At 43.1% G+C, this 19,102-nt stretch overlaps 1 protein-coding gene across 3 annotated transcripts; it reads left to right on the top strand.

The window, feature by feature from the left end:
- The first annotated feature begins 8,186 nt into the window (after positions 1–8,186).
- LOC133540421 (vitellogenin-2-like) lies at positions 8,187–16,260 on the top strand. 3 transcript variants are annotated; one of them, XM_061883010.1, is made up of 34 exons: positions 8,187–8,279; positions 8,406–8,426; positions 8,510–8,661; positions 8,747–8,998; positions 9,061–9,222; positions 9,293–9,441; positions 9,511–9,661; positions 9,742–9,899; positions 9,977–10,142; positions 10,230–10,355; positions 10,417–10,635; positions 10,704–10,921; positions 10,997–11,094; positions 11,168–11,292; positions 11,378–11,479; positions 11,562–11,681; positions 11,751–11,937; positions 12,023–12,116; positions 12,191–12,376; positions 12,462–12,600; positions 12,670–12,877; positions 12,983–13,431; positions 13,505–13,549; positions 13,623–13,691; positions 13,763–13,969; positions 14,049–14,191; positions 14,270–14,408; positions 14,490–14,619; positions 15,036–15,219; positions 15,287–15,381; positions 15,457–15,551; positions 15,616–15,781; positions 15,850–16,011; positions 16,078–16,260. In XM_061883010.1, exons 1-34 carry the CDS (start codon positions 8,240–8,242, stop codon positions 16,188–16,190), a joined length of 5,070 nt encoding a protein of 1,689 aa, XP_061738994.1. In that variant the 5' UTR covers positions 8,187–8,239; the 3' UTR covers positions 16,191–16,260. The 3 variants fall into 3 exon arrangements, with proteins under 3 accessions (XP_061738994.1, XP_061738993.1, XP_061738992.1); XM_061883009.1 differs by having other exon boundaries at positions 12,980–13,431; XM_061883008.1 differs by having other exon boundaries at positions 12,462–12,877; positions 12,980–13,431.
- The last annotated feature ends 2,842 nt before the right edge of the window (positions 16,261–19,102 follow it).

Genomic DNA, 19,102 nt, shown 5'->3' with positions numbered 1-19,102 from the left:
GACTCATGCAAAGTGGAAAAGTGTTCTGTGGTCTGAAAAGTCCACATTTCAAATTGTTTTTGTAAATATTCGACATCGTGTTATCCGGACCAAAGGGGAAGCGAACCATCCAGACTGTTATCGACACAAAGTTCAAAATCCAGCATGTGTGATGGTATGGGGGTGCATTAGTGCCCAAGGCATGGGTAACTTACACATCTGTGAAGGCACCATTAATACTGAAAGGTACATACAGGTTTTGGAACAACATATGCTGCCATCTAAGCGCCGTCTTTTTCATGGACGCCCCTGCTTATTTCACCAAGCCACATTCAGCACGTGTTACAACAGCGTGGCATAATGAGCCACACATTTTTGATGGGAGACAGGTCTGGACTGCAGGCGGGCGAGGAAAGTGCCCGCACTCTTTTTTTTTTTACGAAGCCACGCTGTTGTAACACGTGATGAATGTAGCTTGGCATTGTTTTGCTGAAATAAGCAGGGGCGTCCATGAAATCAATGTTCAATTACATTTATTTTTTTTATTGTAAAGAACAATAAATACATTTTAATTCAATTCTTCATTTTAGCTTGTTTTTTCGACAACGAATATTTGTGAAATGTTTCTTCAAACTTATGATTACAATTCCCCAAAAAATATTCTGGCAAATCTAAAAAATCTTTGGAATCAAATTTAAATCTTATTTCAAAGTCTATTGAATTTCTTTTAAAATTTTTGTTCTGGAAAATCTAGAAGAAATAATGATTTGTCTTTGTTAGAAATATAGCTTGGTCCAATTTGTTATATATTCTAACAAAGTGCAGATTGGATTTGAACCTATTTAAAACATGTCATCAAATTTGTAAAATTAATCTTATTTCGGAAAAATTACTAACGATGTTCCATAAATATATTTTTTTATTTTTTCAAAAAGATTCGAATTAGCTTGTTTTTCTCCTTTATTTTCCGGGTGAATTTTGAATTTTAAAGAGTTGAAATTGAAGCTAAACTATGTTTCAAAATTCAAATAATTTTTTGTGTGTTTTCTCTTCTTTTAAACCGTTCAATTAAGTGTTTTTTTCATCATTTATTCTCTACAAAAAAACCTTCCGTAAAAGGAAAAAAATCTACGACAGAATGACGGACAGAAATACCCATTTTTTTTATATATATATAAATTTATTTATTAAAGGTAAATTGATCAAATTGGCTATTTCTGGTAATTTATTTAAGTGTGTATCAAACTGGTAGCCCTTCACATTAATCAGTACCCAAGAAGTAGTTCTTGCTTTCAAAAAGGTTGCTGACCCCTGCTATAAATACATTTAATAAAGTCAAACTCAATTAAGACAACAAAAGAAGTATCCTACACTTCTCTTTGGACATTTACATCAAATCTATGATTTGCCTGAGGAGCTGGACAGGACAAAAAAAAAAAAAAAAAGGTCAACAGATCCTGGAGCAAGTTGGCAGGATTGTGACGACTTTGCAGGTCAGGACATGATGACATATTTCACATCAGAGTCTGTTTGCCACCGTTGTTTGCTTATTTTCCACAGATTGTCGGGAGTCATGTTTCATAACATCACAGGAAATACAAACCATCTCCAACATTTAACTGCGAAACCACAAAATACATTTGTCACCAGCTGCGTTTCCATTGCAGTTTTTCACAAAAAAGTGTGAAAAGCACATTTTTGCAGGGAAGTCACCCGCTAGAAACCAGTGGTTCTCAACCTTTTTTCAGTGATGAAACATTTTGTGAACATTTTTTTTTAATTGAAGTACCCCCTAATCAGAGAAAAGCATTTTTGGTTGAAAAAAAAAGAGATAAATAAGTAAAATACAGCACTATGTCATCACTTTCTGATTTATTAAAGTGTATAACAGTGCACAATTTTGCTCATTTGTAGTGGTGTTTCTTGAAAAAGATATAAAAATAACTAAAAACTTGTTGAAAAATAAACAAGTGATTCAATTATAAATAAATATTTCTCCACATAGAAGTAATCATCAACTTAAAGTGCCCTCTTTGGGGATTGTAATAGAGATCCATCTGGATTCATCAACTTACTTCTAAACATTTCTTCACAAAAAAACAAATCTTTAACATCAATATTTATGGAACATGTCCACAAAAAATCTAGCTGTCAACACTGAATATTGCATTGTTGCATTTCTTTTCACACTTTATGAACTTACATTCATATTTCGTTGAAGTATCGGCCCTGCGATGAGGTGGCGACTTGTCCAGGGTGTACCCCGCCTTCTGCCCGATTGTAGCTGAGATAGGCGCCAGCGCCCCCCGCCACCCCAAAAGGGAATAAGCGGTAGGAAATGGATGGATGGATTATTCAATAAATATATTTATAAAGGATTTTTGAATTGTTGCTATTTTTTTAGAATATTTTTTAAAAATCTCACGTACCCCTTGGCATACCTTCAAGTACCCCCAGGGGTACACGTACCCCCATTTGAGAACCACTGTGCGAGACGGCCTGGTGCGTCTAGCGCAGGGGTGTCCAAACTTTTTCCACTGTGGGCCCTACACTGAAAAATCAAAGCAAGCGGGGGCCCATCCATCCATTTTCTACCGCTTATTCCCTTTCGGGGTGGCGGGGGGCGCTGGTGCCTATCTCAGCTACAATCGGGCGGAAGGCGGGGTACACCCTGGACAAGTCGCCACCTCATCGCAGATAGACAGACAACATTCACACACTAGGGACCATTTAGTGTTGCCAATCAACCTATCCCCAGGTGCATGTCTTTGGAGGTGGGAGGGGCCTATCCCCGATGCATGTCTTTGGAGGTGGGAGGGGCCTATCCCCAGGTGCATGTCTTTGGAGGTGGGAGGGGCCTATCCCCAGGTGCATGTCTTTGGAGGTGGGAGGGGCCTATCCCCAGGTGAATGTCTTTGGAGGTGGGAGGGGCCTATCCCCAGGCGCATGTCTTTGGAGGTGGGAGGGGCCTATCCCCAGGTGCATGTCTTTGGAGGTGGGAGGGGCCTATCCCCAGGTGCATGTCTTTGGAGGTGGGAGGGGCCTATCCCCAGGCGCATGTCTTTGGAGGTGGGAGGGGCCTATCCCCAGGTGCATGTCTTTGGAGGTGGGAGGGGCCTATCCCCAGGTGCATGTCTTTGGAGGTGGGAGGGGCCTATCCCCAGGTGCATGTCTTTGGAGGTGGGAGGAAGCCAGAGTACCCGGAGGGAACCCACGCAGTCACGGGGAGAACATGCAAACTCCACACATAAAGATCCCGAGCCTGGATTTGAACCCAAGACTGCAGGACCTTCGTATTGTGAGGCAGACGCACTAACCCCTCTGCCACCGTGAAGCCCGATTGTAGCGGGGGCCATTTATATTAAAAAACAATACAATATATGTATAAAAAATATACATTTAGGCCTCCACTCAGGCTTGAGGGGTTTTGGTAAAAATAAACTGTTAAAAATGTGTCATTATTAAGTATTATTATTTTTATTATTATTCAAGTTTTAAATCTGTGGATCAACATGAGGTCTATCTGTCAATAGGATGCTTTTAAAGATTTAAGTTGTATGCTCTTTTTGTCAAAGAAAACCATGTTTTTTGTGGAATTTTTTTTTTGAATTTTAAAGAGTCGAAATTGAAGATAAACTTCATCCATCCATTTTCAAATCCAGGCTCGGGATCTTTCTGTGTGGAGTTTGCATGTTCTCCCCGTGACTGCGTGGGTTCCCTCCGGGTACTCCGGCTTCCTCCCACCTCCAAAGACATGCACCTGGGGATAGGCCCCTCCCACCTCCAAAGACATGCACCTGGGGATAGGCCCCTCCCACCTCCAAAGACATGAAGATAAACTATGTTTCAAAATTTAATTTTCATGTTTTTTCCTGTTTTCTCCTCTTTTAAACCGTTCAATTAAGTATTTTTTTCATCATTTAGTCCCTACAAAAAAACCCGTAAAAAGCAAAAAAATGTACGACGGAATGACAGACAGAAATACCCATTTTTTTATACATGTAGATTTATTTATTAAAGGTAAATTGAGCAAATTGGCTATTTCTGGCAATTTATTTAAGTGTGTATCAAACTGGTAGCCCTTCACATTAATCAGTACCCAAGAAGTAGCTCTTGGTTTAAAAAACAAACCAGTTACGTCGACAACCGCTTATGTTCACTGCTTCTGTTGACATAAGTGGCGACCGCAGGTGTCAAAAAATTGCAAAAGTCTACAGCCGCTTATGTTAACACCTTATGCTAACAAACCAGTTATGTCGTCAACCGCTTATGTTAACAGCTTATGCTAACAACCAGTTAACATCGACAAGTGCTTTTGTCGACATAAGTGGCTGTCAACAACAGACGATGTCAAAAAATTGCAAAAGTCTACAGCCGCTTATGTTAACACCTTATTAGATTAGATTAGATAGTACTTTATTATGCTAACAAACCAGGTATGTCGTCAACCACTTATGTTGTTAACAGGGTATTTCAGCAAACACTTATGTCGACAACCACTTATGTCATAAATATAGCTGTCAACAACTGTAAAAGTTGACAACCGCTTATGTTAACGATCAGTTACGTCGATAACTGCTTACGTTAACTGCTTTTTTAGACGACATAAGTGGCGGCCGCAGGTGTCAAAAAATGCAAAAGTCGACAACCGCTTATGTTAACAGCTTATGCTAACAACCAGTTAACATCGACAAGTGCTTTTGTCGACATAAGTGGCTGTCGACAACCGACGATGTCAAAAAATTGCAAAAGTCGACAGCCGCTTACGTTAACACCTTATGCCAACAAACCAGTTATGTCGTCAACCGCTTATGTTAACAGCTTATGCTAACAACCAGTTAACATCGACAAGTGCTTTTGTCGACATAAGTGGCTGTCAACAACCGACGATGTCAAAAAATTGCAAAAGTCTACAGCCGCTTATGTTAACACCTTATTAGATTGAATTAGATAGTACTTTATTATGCTAACAAACCAGTTATGTCGTCAACCGCTTATGTTGTTAACAGGGTATTTCAGCAAACACTTATGTCGACAACAACTTATGTTATAAATATAGCTGTCAACAACTGTAAAAGTTGACAACCGCTTATGTTAACGATCAGTTACGTCGATAACTGCTTACGTTAACTGCTTTTTTAGAAGACATAAGTGGCGACCGCAGGTGTCAAAAAATGCAAAAGTTGACAACCGCTTATGTTAACAGCTTATGCTAACAACCAGTTAACATCGACAAGTGCTTTTGTCGACATAAGTGGCTGTCAACAACAGACGATGTCAAAAAATTGCAAAAGTCTACAGCCGCTATGTTAACACCTTATGCTAACAAACCAGTTATGTCGTCAACCGCTTATGTTGTTAACAGGGTATTTCAGCAAACACTTATGTCGACAACCACTTATGTCATAAATATAGCTGTCAACAACTGTAAAAGTTGACAACCGCTTATGTTAACGATCAGTTACGTCGATAACTGCTTACGTTAACTGCTTTTTTAGACGACATAAGTGGCGACCGCAGGTGTCAAAAAATGCAAAAGTCGACAACCGCTTATGTTAACAGCTTATGCTAACAACCAGTTAACATCGACAAGTGCTTTTGTCGACATAAGTGGCTGTCAACAACAGACGATGTCAAAAAATTGCAAAAGTCGACAGCCGCTTACGTTAACACCTTATGCCAACAAACCAGTTATGTCGTCAACCGCTTATGTTGTTAACAGGGTATTTCAGCAAACACTTATGTCGACAACCACTTATGTCATAAACATAGCTGTCAAAAACTGTAAAAGTTGAAAACCGCTTATGTTAACGATCAGTTACGTCGATAACTGCTCACGTTAACTGCTTTTTTAGATGACATAAGTGGCGACCGCAGGTGTCAAAAAATGTAAAAGTCGACAACCGCTTATGTTAACAGCTTATGCTAACAAACCAGTTATGTCGTCAACCGCTTATGTTGTTAACTGGGTATTTCAGCAAACACTTATGTCGACAACAACTTATGTCATAAATATATCTGTCAACAACTGTAAAAGTTGACAACCGCTTATGTTAACGATCAGTTACGTCGATAACTGCTTACGTTAACTGCTTTTTTAGACGACATAAGTGGCGACCACAGGTGTCAAAAAATGCAAAAGTCGACAACCGCTTACGCTAACAATCAGTTAACATCGACAAGTGCTTTTGTCGACATAAGTGGCTGTCGACAACCGACGATGTCAAAAAATTGCAAAAGTCTACAGCCGCTTATGTTAACACCTTATGCTAACAAACCAGTTATGTCGTCCACCGCTTATGTTGTTAACAGGGTATTTCAGCAAATACTTATGTCGACAACCACTTATGTCCTAAATATAGCTGTCAACAACTGTAAAAGTTGACAACCGCTTATGTTAACACCTTATGCTAACAAACCAGTTATGTCGTCCACCGCTTATGTTGTTAACGGGGTATTTCAGCAAACACTTATGTCGACAACCACTTATGTCATAAATATAGCTGTCAACAACCGTAAAAGTTGACAACCGCTTATATTAACGATCAGTTACGTCGATAACTGCTTACGTTTTTAGACGACATAAGTGGCGACCGGCGGTATCAAAAAATGCAAAAGTCGACAACCGCTTATGTTAACAGCTTATGCTAACAATCAGTTAACATCGACAAGTGCTTTTGTCGACATAAGTGGCTGTCAACAACCGACGATGTAAAAAAATTGCAAAAGTCTACAGCCGCTTATGTTAACACCTTATGCTAACAAACCAGTTATGTCGTCAGCCGCTTATGTTAACACCTTATGCTAACAAACCAGTTATGTCGTCAACCGCTTATGTTAACAGCTTATGCTAACAACCAGTTAACATCGACAAGTGCTTTTGTCGACATAAGTGGCTGTCAACAACCGACGATGTCAAAAAATTGCAAAAGTCTACAGCCGCTTATGTTAACACCTTATTAGATTAGATAGTACTTTATTATGCTAACAAACCAGTTATGTCGTCAACCGCTTATGTTGTTAACAGGGTATTTCAGCAAACACTTATGTCGACAACCACTTATGTCATAAATATAGCTGTCAACAACTGTAAAAGTTGACAACCGCTTATGTTAACGATCAGTTACGTCGATAACTGCTTACGTTAACTGCTTTTTTAGACGACATAAGTGGCGACCGCCTGTGTCAAAAAATGCAAAAGTCGACAACCGCTTATGCTAACAATCAGTTAACATCGACAAGTGCTTTTGTCGACATAAGTGGCTGTCGACAACAGACGATGTCAAAAAATTGCAAAAGTCTACAGCCGCTTATGTTAACACCTTATGCTAACAAACCAGTTATGTCGTCCACCGCTTATGTTGTTAACAGGGTATTTCAGCAAATACTTATGTCGACAACCACTTATGTCATAAATATAGCTGTCAACAACTGTAAAAGTTGACAACCGCTTATGTTAACACCTTATGCTAACAAACCAGTTATGTCGTCCACCGCTTATGTTGTTAACAGGGTATTTCAGCAAACACTTATGTCGACAACCACTTATGTCATAAATATAGCTGTCAACAACTGTAAAAGTTGACAACCGCTTATGTTAACGATCAGTTACGTCGATAACTGCTTACGTTAACTGCTTTTTTAGACGACATAAGTGGCGACCGCCGGTGTCAAAAAATGCAAAAGTCGACAACCGCTTATGTTAACAGCTTATGCTAACAATCAGTTAACATCGACAAGTGCTTTTGTCGACATAAGTGGCTGTCAACAACCGACGATGTCAAAAAAAGCTTGGTGACCCCTGTTCTATAGACATCACAGCAGTGGCTGCAATATCTTCTTCAAAGTGGAGATTTTACGAGAATTACGCAAAACACCCTTTAACGGAAACCCTTACAAGTCGCAAATGTACGTTATTGAAATTTATTTAGCAAAAAACTACAATGGAAATGCAGCTAGTGTGCGCCATGCCATCGACTGGAGACCCGTCAAGTATTAGAAGTCAGCTGGGATAGGCTCCAGCTTTTCTATAGAAAATGGATACAGAAGAAAGACTTCTTTGGTGCTTCCACAGTCAAGAGTCAGGTTGAGATGACTTCTTTCATCTGGGCCATCTTTTATTTGCCTTTTTGTGGCCAGGGCAAGATAACACCAGAGCCGGACTGATGTCTGGTTAATGATACACCTTTCTGGGCACACGGTCAGCCGAGTAAGGTCTTTAAAAGGAAGCGTCTGACAGCCATCAGTCACATCCATTGCCATGAGGGTGCTCGTGCTAGCCTTGGCTGTGGCCCTAGCAGGTATGTCTTCTTGTCATTTTCATTTCAAAGTTGAGACTCCAATGGAAATTGCTCTTTGATGATAGGACAAACACATTAAGAGTCATGAAACTAAACTTACTCTTCTTATTTTCATGGTTCATTCAGCTGGCTCACCGGCTAAGTTTGGTAAGTCTTTCCATTCTGTCATCCCAAAAATATATATTTTTTGTTCAAAATCCATCACAGTCTTTTTGCCCATAATATTGCAGCTCCAGACTTTGCTGTGGGAAAGACCTACAAGTACAAGTATGAAGCATTTCTGGTGGGTGGACTTCCCGAGGAGGGCCTGGCTCGGGCCGGCTTGAAAATCAGAAGCAAAGTTCTGATCAGTGCTTTGGCTGCCGACACCTTGATGCTGAAGGTCGAGATGAAGTTCCGCAAATCGGAAACACATTTTCACATGGACGCTAAATCCTGACGCTGCTTGTCGCTTTCCTGTTTTTTAGCTCGTAGAACCTGAACTCTTTGAGTACAGCGGCATCTGGCCCAAAGATGCTTTCACCCCGGCCACGAAGCTCACCTCAGCCTTGCAAGCTCAGCTGTTGACGCCAATCAAGTTTGAGTACGCTAACGGCCTTGTAGGGAAAGTGTACGCACCGGCTGGCGTCTCTGCTTCTGTACTGAATATCGTCAGGGGACTCATCAACATCTTCCAGATGAACATCAAGAAGACTGTGAACGTCTACGAGCTTCAAGAGGTACCAACTACTCGGCTACATCACTTCACCTTCCTCATTTGACTTACGTTTGGTTCTACTAGGCTGGCATAAAGGGTGTGTGCAAGACCCACTATGTGATCAGTGAGGACACAAAGGCAGACCGCATCCTTGTGACCAAGACTAAGGACCTGGATCACTGCCAGGAGAAAATCGTCAAGGATATCGGCTTAGTTTACACAGAGAGATGTGCTGAGTGTAAGGCGGTAAGTGCCATTCAAGCGAGTGTCAACCACTCACGAAAGTGTTCAAATCATGTGTTGTTTTTTTGTGAAGCGAGGAAAAAGTCTGAAGGGAACAGTCGCCTTTGACTACGTCATGAAACCAGCAGCCACAGGTGCTCTGATCTTGGAGGCCTCCTCCACACAGCTCGTTCAGTTCTCTCCTATCAACATCCTGAACGGTGCTGCCCAGATGGAGGCTAAGTATGTTGCCGAGATGAAAAGTATGTTTCACAATAAGGACTTTGTTCAATAGTGCATATCGATTCACAGGCAACGGTTGACCTTCCTGGAGATGGCAAACGCTCCCGTGGAGCCTGTCAGAGCTGAATACCTCCACCGTGGATCGCTGAAGTACGAGTTCGGCAGCGAGCTGCTCCAGAACCCTATCCAGCTTCTGAGGATTAGCAATGCCGAGACTCAGGTACTTCAGTACATTTTAAGCCTCAAATCAAACATTTTAAATCTTCCTACTGTAGTCACACTTCAAATTCTGTTTGACAGATTGTGGAGGTCCTGAACCACTTGGTGTCCAATAATGTGGCCAAAGCCCATGAAGACGCACCTCTGAAGTACATTGAGCTCATCCAGCTTTTGCGTGTGGCCAGATATGAGACTATCAAGGCCATCTGGTCACAGTTCAAAACCCGTCCTGATCATAGGTAGTCTTCCCTTTTTCTTTTAAATACAGCCAAAATTGACGCAATACTGATTGACAAAAGATATTTCTCTCTTACAGATACTGGATTTTACAATCTATCGGTTCCATTGGCTCTCATTTTGCAATAAAGTTCCTCAAGGAACAATTCCTTGCTGGTGATATTACCCTCCCTGAGGCCGGCCAGCTGGCAATAACGTCCGTACACATGGGGACTGCAGACTTGGAGGCCATCAGGCTCCTACGGGCAAGTCAATATTTAAAACCATCTAGGGTAACAGTAATAAAAAAAAAAAATCTAGAGTTGTGACACCTATTTCTATGATTTCACCAGGATCTGATGCCGGAGCAAAAGATCCGGGAACACCAACTTATGAAAGAGACTGTTGCACTTGGCTACGGAACTCTGGTTGCTAAATACTGCACGGAGAACCCAACTTGCCCAGCTGACCTCATCAGGGTATGTTTGAACCGTAACTCTAACATCAGCGACAATGTCATGTTACTCTTCACCTCCACAGCCCATTCAGGATATGCTGGTCCAAGCTGTTGCCAAGGGAGACCGTAACGAAATCATCGTGGCTCTCAAAGTTCTGGGTAACGCCGGACATCCTAGTAGTCTAAAGCCAATCTTGAAGATCCTGCCTAGCTTCGGTGGTACTGCTGCTAACCTGCCACTGCAAGTTCACATCGAGGGGGTTCTGGCTCTGAGGAACATTGCCAAGAGAGAGCCCAAAATGGTGAAACGTTATGTTCTTGTTTTTATCAAGATGTTTAGGTCTACTCATATCACACCTGTGTGAATTAGATCCAGGAAATCGCCATTCAACTGTTCATGGATAGAGCCCTTCACCCAGAGCTTCGTATGGTTGCTGCCATTGTGCTGTTTGAGACCAAACTGCCCCAGGGTCTTGTGACAACCCTTGCCGATGCAATCTTGAAAGAAAAAAATCTCCAGGTTACCAGCTTGGTCTACTCTTACATGAAGGCAATGACGAGGAACACCTCTCCTGATTTGGTGTCCGTGTGAGTGCCCAAAAACTGTCTATCTGTGATTATCAAAGGTCAGAATTCATTCTATTTGTATTGTTGTGCTTGCAGTGCTGCAGCGTGTAATGTTGCTGTGAAGATCCTCAGCCCCAAACTGGACAGACTGAGCTACCGCTTCAGCCGAGCTCTCCTCGTTGATGGCTATTACAGTGAGGGCAAGAATTTATAGCATCATGCTTTTTAACTGAAGTGGCTTGACAGCTCCTATTTTGTGCACCACAGGTCCTTGGATGGTCGGGGCTGCCGCTAGTGCCTTCTACGTGAACGATGCTGCAACTCTTTTCCCAAGAACAATCGTGGCCAAGGCTCGCAGCTACATGGCAGGAGTTTATGCTGATGTCATTGAGGTGCGGTTATGTCTTAGTGTTTTTGCGAGACTCATGTCCTTTGATTCAAAAACACTGCAAAGTGAAACTCCTTTTACCCAATCAGGTCGGAGTGAGAACTGAGGGAGTCCAGGAAGCCCTTCTGAAAATCCAGGATATGCCTGCCGATGCAGAAAGGATCACCAAGATGAAAAGAGTTCTCAAAGCTGTAAGTTGGTCGGACCCCTTTTTTGGTTGTACTTAAAACAAACAACGAAAAACGTGTTTATTTTTTCAAAAACATCCTTTAGCTCTCTGAGTGGAGAGCCCAACCTTCCAGCAAGCCCCTCGCCTCAGCGTACATGAAATTGTTCGGACAGGAGATCGCCTTTGCCAATATCGACAAAGCCATGGTTGATTACATCATAGAGGTATGTTTTCTCCACTACTGATGTCAAGTGGCGACTGCATTTTGATCATGTCTCATGCTGTGTCAATAGTTTGCCAATGGACCAGCAGTCCAGGCTTACGGGAAGAAGGCTTTGGATGGGGTTCTGTCTGGTATTAAACTGAACCTGGCTCAGCCACTGCTGCTTGCAGAGGTTCGTCGCATCCTACCCGCCACTGTCGGTCTGCCTATGGAGCTTAGTTTCTACACCGCTTCTGTGGTTACAACAGCCATTGAACGTGAGCTGGACTTCTGCTTAAAAAGCACTGATGTGATACATGTCTTGACTCTGTTTCACCAACAATTGTGTCCCCCTATCCCTAGTCCAAGCTACAGTGACACCACCACTTCCTGACAAATTCCATGCATCCCAGCTCCTCAAATCTGACATCAGTATGAAGGCTGCATTCATTCCGAGGTAAATCGATTGACTTGCTATAACAGCTATAAGAGACATGCATGACACAAATGTCTCATTTCTGCGTCTTGCAGTGTTTCCATGCATACCTACGCAGTGATGGGTGTGAATACTGCGCTGATCCAGGCTGCCGTGGTCTCAAGAGCCAGAGTCAACACAATTGCCCCAGCAAAGATCGAAGCAAGAATGGACATGATTAAGGGCAACTTCAAGTTTGAGTTCCTGCCTGTTCAAGGCATCAATAAGATTGCATCTGTACTGTATGTAAAATTTTTGGCACAGTCAAATGACATCCATTTTGAGGTTTGCTACAACAGACGTTGTATTTTTTGTGGTATCTAACAGTGTTGATACCTATGCTGTTGCGAGAAATGTGGAAGATCTTGCCGCCGTAAAGACGACACCTTTGATTCCAGTTGAGCTTACACCCCCAGTGTCAAGGAAAAGTTCTTCCAGAATGGCCTCAACTCTCACTAAAAGCGAAGTAAGCTTGTCCAACTTGTTAATCACCTTTCTGCAAAGTAACAACCTTTCCTCCGGGCTGGCGTTACAGTCTGTATCATCTGAGATCATCTTTGGGGATGTACCAAGCAAAATGGTCAAGGTTATCAGGCCCATTGAGAAGAAGTTCTGTGGAGAGAGCGAAACCTTTGGAATCAAGGCATGCACAGAGATTAACTCTCGCAGTGCTGCCTTCATCCGAGACGTTCCACTCTACGCTGTCATCGGAAAACATGCAGTTTTGCTTGAGGTTCGACCAGGTAAGTGTAATGAAGTATTCACAATCTATGATCAATTTACTGAGATCAATTGTCCTTTGGTTACTGAAAAACCAATGTGTCTGTTTTGTTCTCCGGCTAAAGCAGCTGGACCTGCCGTTGAGAAAATAGAAATTGAGATTCAGATTGGAGAGAAAGCAGCAGAAAAGATCATCAAAGTCATTGAAATGAATCAAGAGGAGGAAGTTCTCGAGGACAAGAATGTTCTGATGAAACTGAAGAAAATCCTCATTCCTGGTTCAAACAGCAGCTCCTCCAGCTCGAGAAGCTCTCGTTCTTCCAGCTCCAGCTCTAGCTCGAAACGTAGCTCAAGCTCTTCTTCCTCATCTTCGAGCTCCTCTCAAAGAAAGAGCAAGATGGTTGACGCTATTGCCCCCATCACCAAGAAATCCAAGAAAAGTTCCTCTAGCAGCAAGTCCTCCAGTAGCTCCTCCAGCCGGTCTTCCAGACATCACGTGTCTTCCAAATCTAGCTCCAGCTCCAGGTCCAGCTCTAGGAGTTCCAGGTCCAGCGACAGCTCCCGCTCCCATTCAAGGGTGAGACATAAACTACTCAAGCGTGCGACATCAAGTATGTGACCCGTTTAACATTCTTATTGTTCCATTATAGCAAGAACTCTATGAGATGAAGTTCACCAAGAACCACATTCACAAGGTATTTCCTCTTTCACATAATAGAGGCACCATGTCAAGTACTTTGGTTCAACCATGGTCATCCTTTTTTGCAGCATGCACCAACTGTAGGTAAAACCGACAGTCACAGCAGTGCCCAAAGCTTTGAGACCATCTACAAGAATGTGAGTCTACCACAACAAGTATTTTGTGTACAAACAAACAAACTTATCTTTACACATTTCATGTGTTATAGGCCAAGTATCTTGCTAATGCTGTCAACCCATCCGTGACCATTCTGATCCGAGCTGTGAGAGCAGACCACAAAGTACAAGGATACCAGATTTCAGCTTACTTTGACAAGGCCACTTCCAGACTGCAGGTCATTTTAGCCAATCTGGCCGAGAAGAACAACTGGAGGATCTGTGCCGATGGCGTGATGCTGAGCGACCACAAGCTGATGGTAGTAACAGTGCAACTTTTAAATATTGTCTCTCAACATTGAGTTATAGGGGAACTAATTTTGGCCGGAACGTTCTTAGGCCAAGATTGCATGGGGTATTGACTGTAAACAATATCGGACTGAGATCACAGCTGAAACTGGTGTGGTGGCACAAGAGCCAGCCTTCCGCTTGAAGGTGACCTGGGACAAACTTCCGAGCTACATGAAGTCCTACGCAAAGAGGTAATGTCATGATCAGATGTGCATTTATTTTGTCCTTACGCTTGGCAATCTGAATGACATTTGTCATATGAAACCCAGGTTGTCCGAGTACCTGTTTAGAATCGCTCAGGAGTCTGGAATTGGGCTGGCGAAGGCCAAGAATCCCCGTAACGAGATCAAACTGACAGTGGCTGTTTCTACAGAGCAAAGCTTGAATGTCACCCTGAAGACACCAACAGTAAAAATGTTTTTTTCTGGTCTTTAAGGGCACTCACAAAATGTCTAACCCAGAATCCATACCCTGACCTACTCTCTACAGAGGACCATCTACAAACAAGACATTTGTCTCCCGATTTCGCTGCCGTTCGGAGACACCGCCTCAGAGCTGCAGGCTTACAGGAATAGCTGGGTGGACACCATGTCCTACATGGTTACCAAGGCTCACGCAGGTAACAACATGTTTTAGGTTCTAGTCTATGGAGTTCAATTCGACAAATACAATGAAGGACATTTGATTTCAGGGGCTTTAGTACAAACAAATGTAGACTAGTTTGGATAGTCAGTAGGGGTATTCAACTAAAATGTCTCTGCACGCATTTAATTGGCTTAGTGGTATCACGTGGGATGGTTAACTGGCATGCAATTAGTTAGTGGATTTCCTGTTTCAATCACAACCAGTACCGTAAAGTCTATAATAGCTGTGCCTGCCAAAATAAAAGCACCCTAATATCTTGACTATATGTGCAGGTCTGTATAGACTCAGACCTTAGTCCGCCAGTTAGTGACTCCAAGTCTACAGTTTTTAAACATCCAGACAAAAAGTTCAGGTTAGGCTGACCCTAACTTTCTTTCCTACCCTGTCAAGCGGAGTGCAAGCTGGTCAAAGACAAAGTGACCACGTTCAACAACAGGACCTTCACGGCCGAGATGCCGCACTCTTGCCAGCAGGTTTTAGCTCAGGATGCCTCAGAGGAACATAAATTCCTTATCTTGCTGAAGAAAGACCAGACACACGAACAATACTTTATCACCGTGAAGATTGCTGATATGTAAGAATGTACTCACACACACCATTCCAGGAAGTACACATCCTTCATAGACGTGTTTTTTCAACAGTGACGTTGATATGTATCAGAAGGCCGGCGTTGCCTTGGTGAAGGTCAATGGCGTCGAAGTCCCTCGCGGTAATCTGCCGTACGAGCATCCCACAGGTTTGTTTTTCATTCTGGACTCATGAGTACCCGAAGTGAACACGTCATGGATATTTTGATTTGGGACTATTACAGCCAAGATTCAGATCAAACAGAAGAACGAGGGCATCGCTCTCCATGCTCCCAGACACGGTCTTCAGGAAGTCTACTTTGACGTCGAAATTGTGAAGGTATTCAGCACAGGGTGAAAACCTAACCGTGACCTCGCTAACGCTACACTATGCATTCCTCCAGGTTAAAGTTGTGGACTGGATGAGGGGAAAGACCAGTGGAATCTGCGGAAAGGCCGACGGGGAGAGCAAGCAAGAATATCGCACACCCTCTGGACGGGTGACCAAGAATGCAGTCAGCTTTGCTCATTCCTGGGTCCTGCCTGCCAAGAGCTGCCGGGAAAACACAGGTAAATCCCACTTTCTTCGACTTGCTCATGGACTATATCAGTTACAGCTGTTTCTGAACCTCTTCCAGAGTGTTACATGAAACTTGAGTCTGTGAAGCTCGAGAAGCAAGCGATAGTCCACGGCCAGGAGTCCAAATGCTTTTCGGTTGAGCCCGTGCTGCGCTGTCTGCCTGGATGCATGCCGCTGAGAACCACCAACGTCTCTGTTGGCTACCACTGCCTGCCCACTGGTGAGTCCACGACAAGATTCAGTCCCCGGTGTCTCTTCACAGCTGACCACCTGTGTACTTTTACAGAATCCCGCCTGAGTAGTTCTGAGGGTCTGGGCAGCATCTTCGAGAAGAGCATCGACCTGAGGGAAACCGCTGAGGCCCACCTGGCCTGTCGCTGCACTCCTCAGTGTGCTTAAACCTTCCATCCAATGATGTTTATTTCCATTCATGCAACTATTTACCATCGCAATAAAGTACACACCGAAATGACAATAATGTGTGATGTGTAGTTTTTATATTGTTGATCAATCATTCAACCGAGTTCCAGCAACACAATCAATCAATCAATGTTTATTTATATAGCCCCAAATCACAAATGTCTCAAAGGACTGCACAAATCATTACGACTACAACATCCTCGGAAGAACCCACAAAAGGGCAAGGAAAACTCACACCCAGTGGGCAGGGAGAATTCACATCCAGTGGGACGCCAGTGACAATGCTGACTATGAGAAACCTTGGAGAGGACCTCAGATGTGGGCAACCCCCCCCCCCCCCCCCCCCTCTAGGGGACCGAAAGCAATGGATGTCGAGCGGGTCTAACATGATACTGTGAAAGTTCAATCCATAGTGGCTCCAACACAGCCGCGAGAGTTCAGTTCAAGCGGATCCAAGACAGCAGCGAGAGTCCTGTCCACAGGAGACCATCTCAAGCGGAGGCGGATCAGCAGCGTAGAGATGTCCCCAACCGATACAGGCGAGCGGTCCATCCTGGGTCCCAACGAGCGGTCCATCCTGGGCCTCGACTCTGGACAGCCAGTACTTCATCCATGGTCATCGGACCGGGAGGGGGGGGCATAGGAGAAAGAAAAGAAGCGGCAGATCAACTGGTCTAAAAAGGAGGTCTATTTAAAGGCTAGAGTATACAGATGAGTTTTAAGGTGAGACTTAAATGCTTCTACTGAGGTAGCATCTCGAACTGTTACCGGGAGGGCATTCCAGAGTACTGGAGCCCGAACGGAAAACGCTCTATAGCCACAACAAAAATATTCATAGGAATATCTACAATAGCAGTGTCTTACAACTGTAGACAAGTAAATTCTAGCTACGTTTACTTCCTCGTAAGTCATATTTGATCGTCTTGTCGGCACCCCGCCAAAACCGGTACCATCCAAGGACCCAACTCAACCGGACCTTACCCCTTTGGGGTGTTTGAGCCCTTTTCTTCCAGGTGGAAGGTAAGGTAAAGTAGGTCTTTATTGTCATTGCAGAAGTACAACAAAACTTTGTTTTCAACACAAACCCAAGATTAGACAAACAAACAGTGTACAGGGTTACAGAACAGGAACGCTGATGGGTCGCCATGAGGCGCCCCGTAAAAGATGGGAAAAAGGTAAAACGCTGGGGAAAAAGTTGAGTAAAAAAAAACAATCTAGACAGGGCTCCTAAGGGGCCTAGTCTAGGTGGTGAAAAAAATACCTCCGTGCAATGCACACATAAACACGTTACATTTAATCACGACAAACTCGCAACATGGTGTCGGGGAGTTGGGGCCCTGGAAGGCGACCGCTGCTTTGAAGCGCTGCCATCCGACCATCACCTCAAGAGGAAAAAGCGGTGGTGAAGGCGTGGGATGGGGGGGGTTCGTGTATGCCCAATTGTCTTGGGTGTTATGATGTAATGTTTTTTAGACTGAGGCCGATCTGCAAAAGTTTGACTCCTGTTGTCGCTGAGGAGAGAGTGAGTTCAAAAGCGACCATTATTGGTGTTTTTAGAACAGCTTGGTCCTGTTTCCACAGCGTCAAGGCCATTCGAGGGAGTCAAATCGTAGATTAGGATGTTTGATTTCCCCCGAGCAGACAAAACAATGACTTGTCTGTTCTATTCGTTCATGCTGGGTGCTCTCAAATTCAATTCAATGAAAAAGTCACTGAAAAAAAACGTCTTGGCAAAATATGCCAAATGAAGTTTGACTGTGAAAATTAGACATGTCCGAAATGGCTTTTTTGACGATATCCGACATTCCGATATTGTCCAACTCTTAATTACCGATTCCGATATCAACCGATACCGATATATACAGTGGTGGAATGAACACATTATTATGCCTAATTGTGTTGTGATGTCCCGCCGGATGCATTAAACAATGTAACAAGGTTTTCTAAAATAAATCAGCTCAATTTATGGAAAAAAGTGCCATATTTATTATAGAAGTCACAAAGTGCATTTTTTTTAACATGCTTCAAAAACAGCAGTTTGGAATGTGGGACATGCTCTCCCTGAGATAATCCTGAGGCCCACTACAACTATGGGAAGTACTATACTTTGACTTTCACAAAGTGCATTATTTTTTTAAACATTCCTCAAAACAGCAACTACAAAAACAATGAAGGCACGCAGCTTGTATTTTTGGTTCAACATTTTGAGTTGCCGCCGCCTGCACGAGCAGCTAAGCACCATCACACTAAACATTAGTTGCAGGAACATACTATCTTTGTGAGACACGATCATAGACTGTATTGGACAATATAGTTTACATACTAAATGACCATTTCCATTTATGACAAGTAATAAGAAATGTCTGACTCACCCATCAAGGAGGAAATGAGCAAGTTTGGCATCGGATGAGAAAATCTTCAAATGGTCTCCATCTTTCAAAGGCATCCCGATACATATCCTGCGTTTGTTCATGGCTTTGTCATCATGAATAAGTTGAGATGATATGAATAAACGTGCATGTTGACATCCACTCACCAGATGATATGAATCGAGGTTTACTTGTGTTTGATATCATGTGCGAAACAAGCAGACATGTAAAGTGTAGACTTGTGTGTGATATCATGTGCGATACAAGCAGTCCTGCAGCGTGTTTAATTGTGTGTGATATCATGTCCGAAACAAGCAGACATGCAGTGTGTTGACTTGTGCGTGATATCATGTGCGATACAAGCAGCTCTGCAGTGTGTTTACTTATGTGTGATATCATGTGTGATACAAGCAGTCCTGCAGTGTTTACTTGTGTTTGATATCATTTACGAAACAAGCAGTCCTGCAGTGTTTACTTGTGTGTGATGTCATGTGTGATACAAGCAGTCCTGCAGAGTGTTTA

This window comes from Nerophis ophidion, linkage group LG22 (assembly GCF_033978795.1).
Source record: "Nerophis ophidion isolate RoL-2023_Sa linkage group LG22, RoL_Noph_v1.0, whole genome shotgun sequence".
Lineage (NCBI taxonomy): Eukaryota > Metazoa > Chordata > Actinopteri > Syngnathiformes > Syngnathidae > Nerophis > Nerophis ophidion.
This window is presented reverse-complemented; position numbering and strand designations above follow the sequence as displayed.

What these genes read in the sequence shown, in the direction of transcription:
- LOC133540421 (XM_061883008.1), top strand. Translation starts at nt 8,240, where the DNA reads ATGAGGGTGCTCGTGCTAGCCTTGGCTGTGGCCCTAGCAG. An exon ending in TCTCCTGATTTGGTGTCCGT is followed by an intron (nt 10,922 to 10,996) that starts GTGAGTGCCCAA and finishes TTGTGCTTGCAG; the next exon opens with TGCTGCAGCGTGTAATGTTG. An exon ending in TCACCCTGAAGACACCAACA is followed by an intron (nt 14,409 to 14,489) that starts GTAAAAATGTTT and finishes TACTCTCTACAG; the next exon opens with AGGACCATCTACAAACAAGA.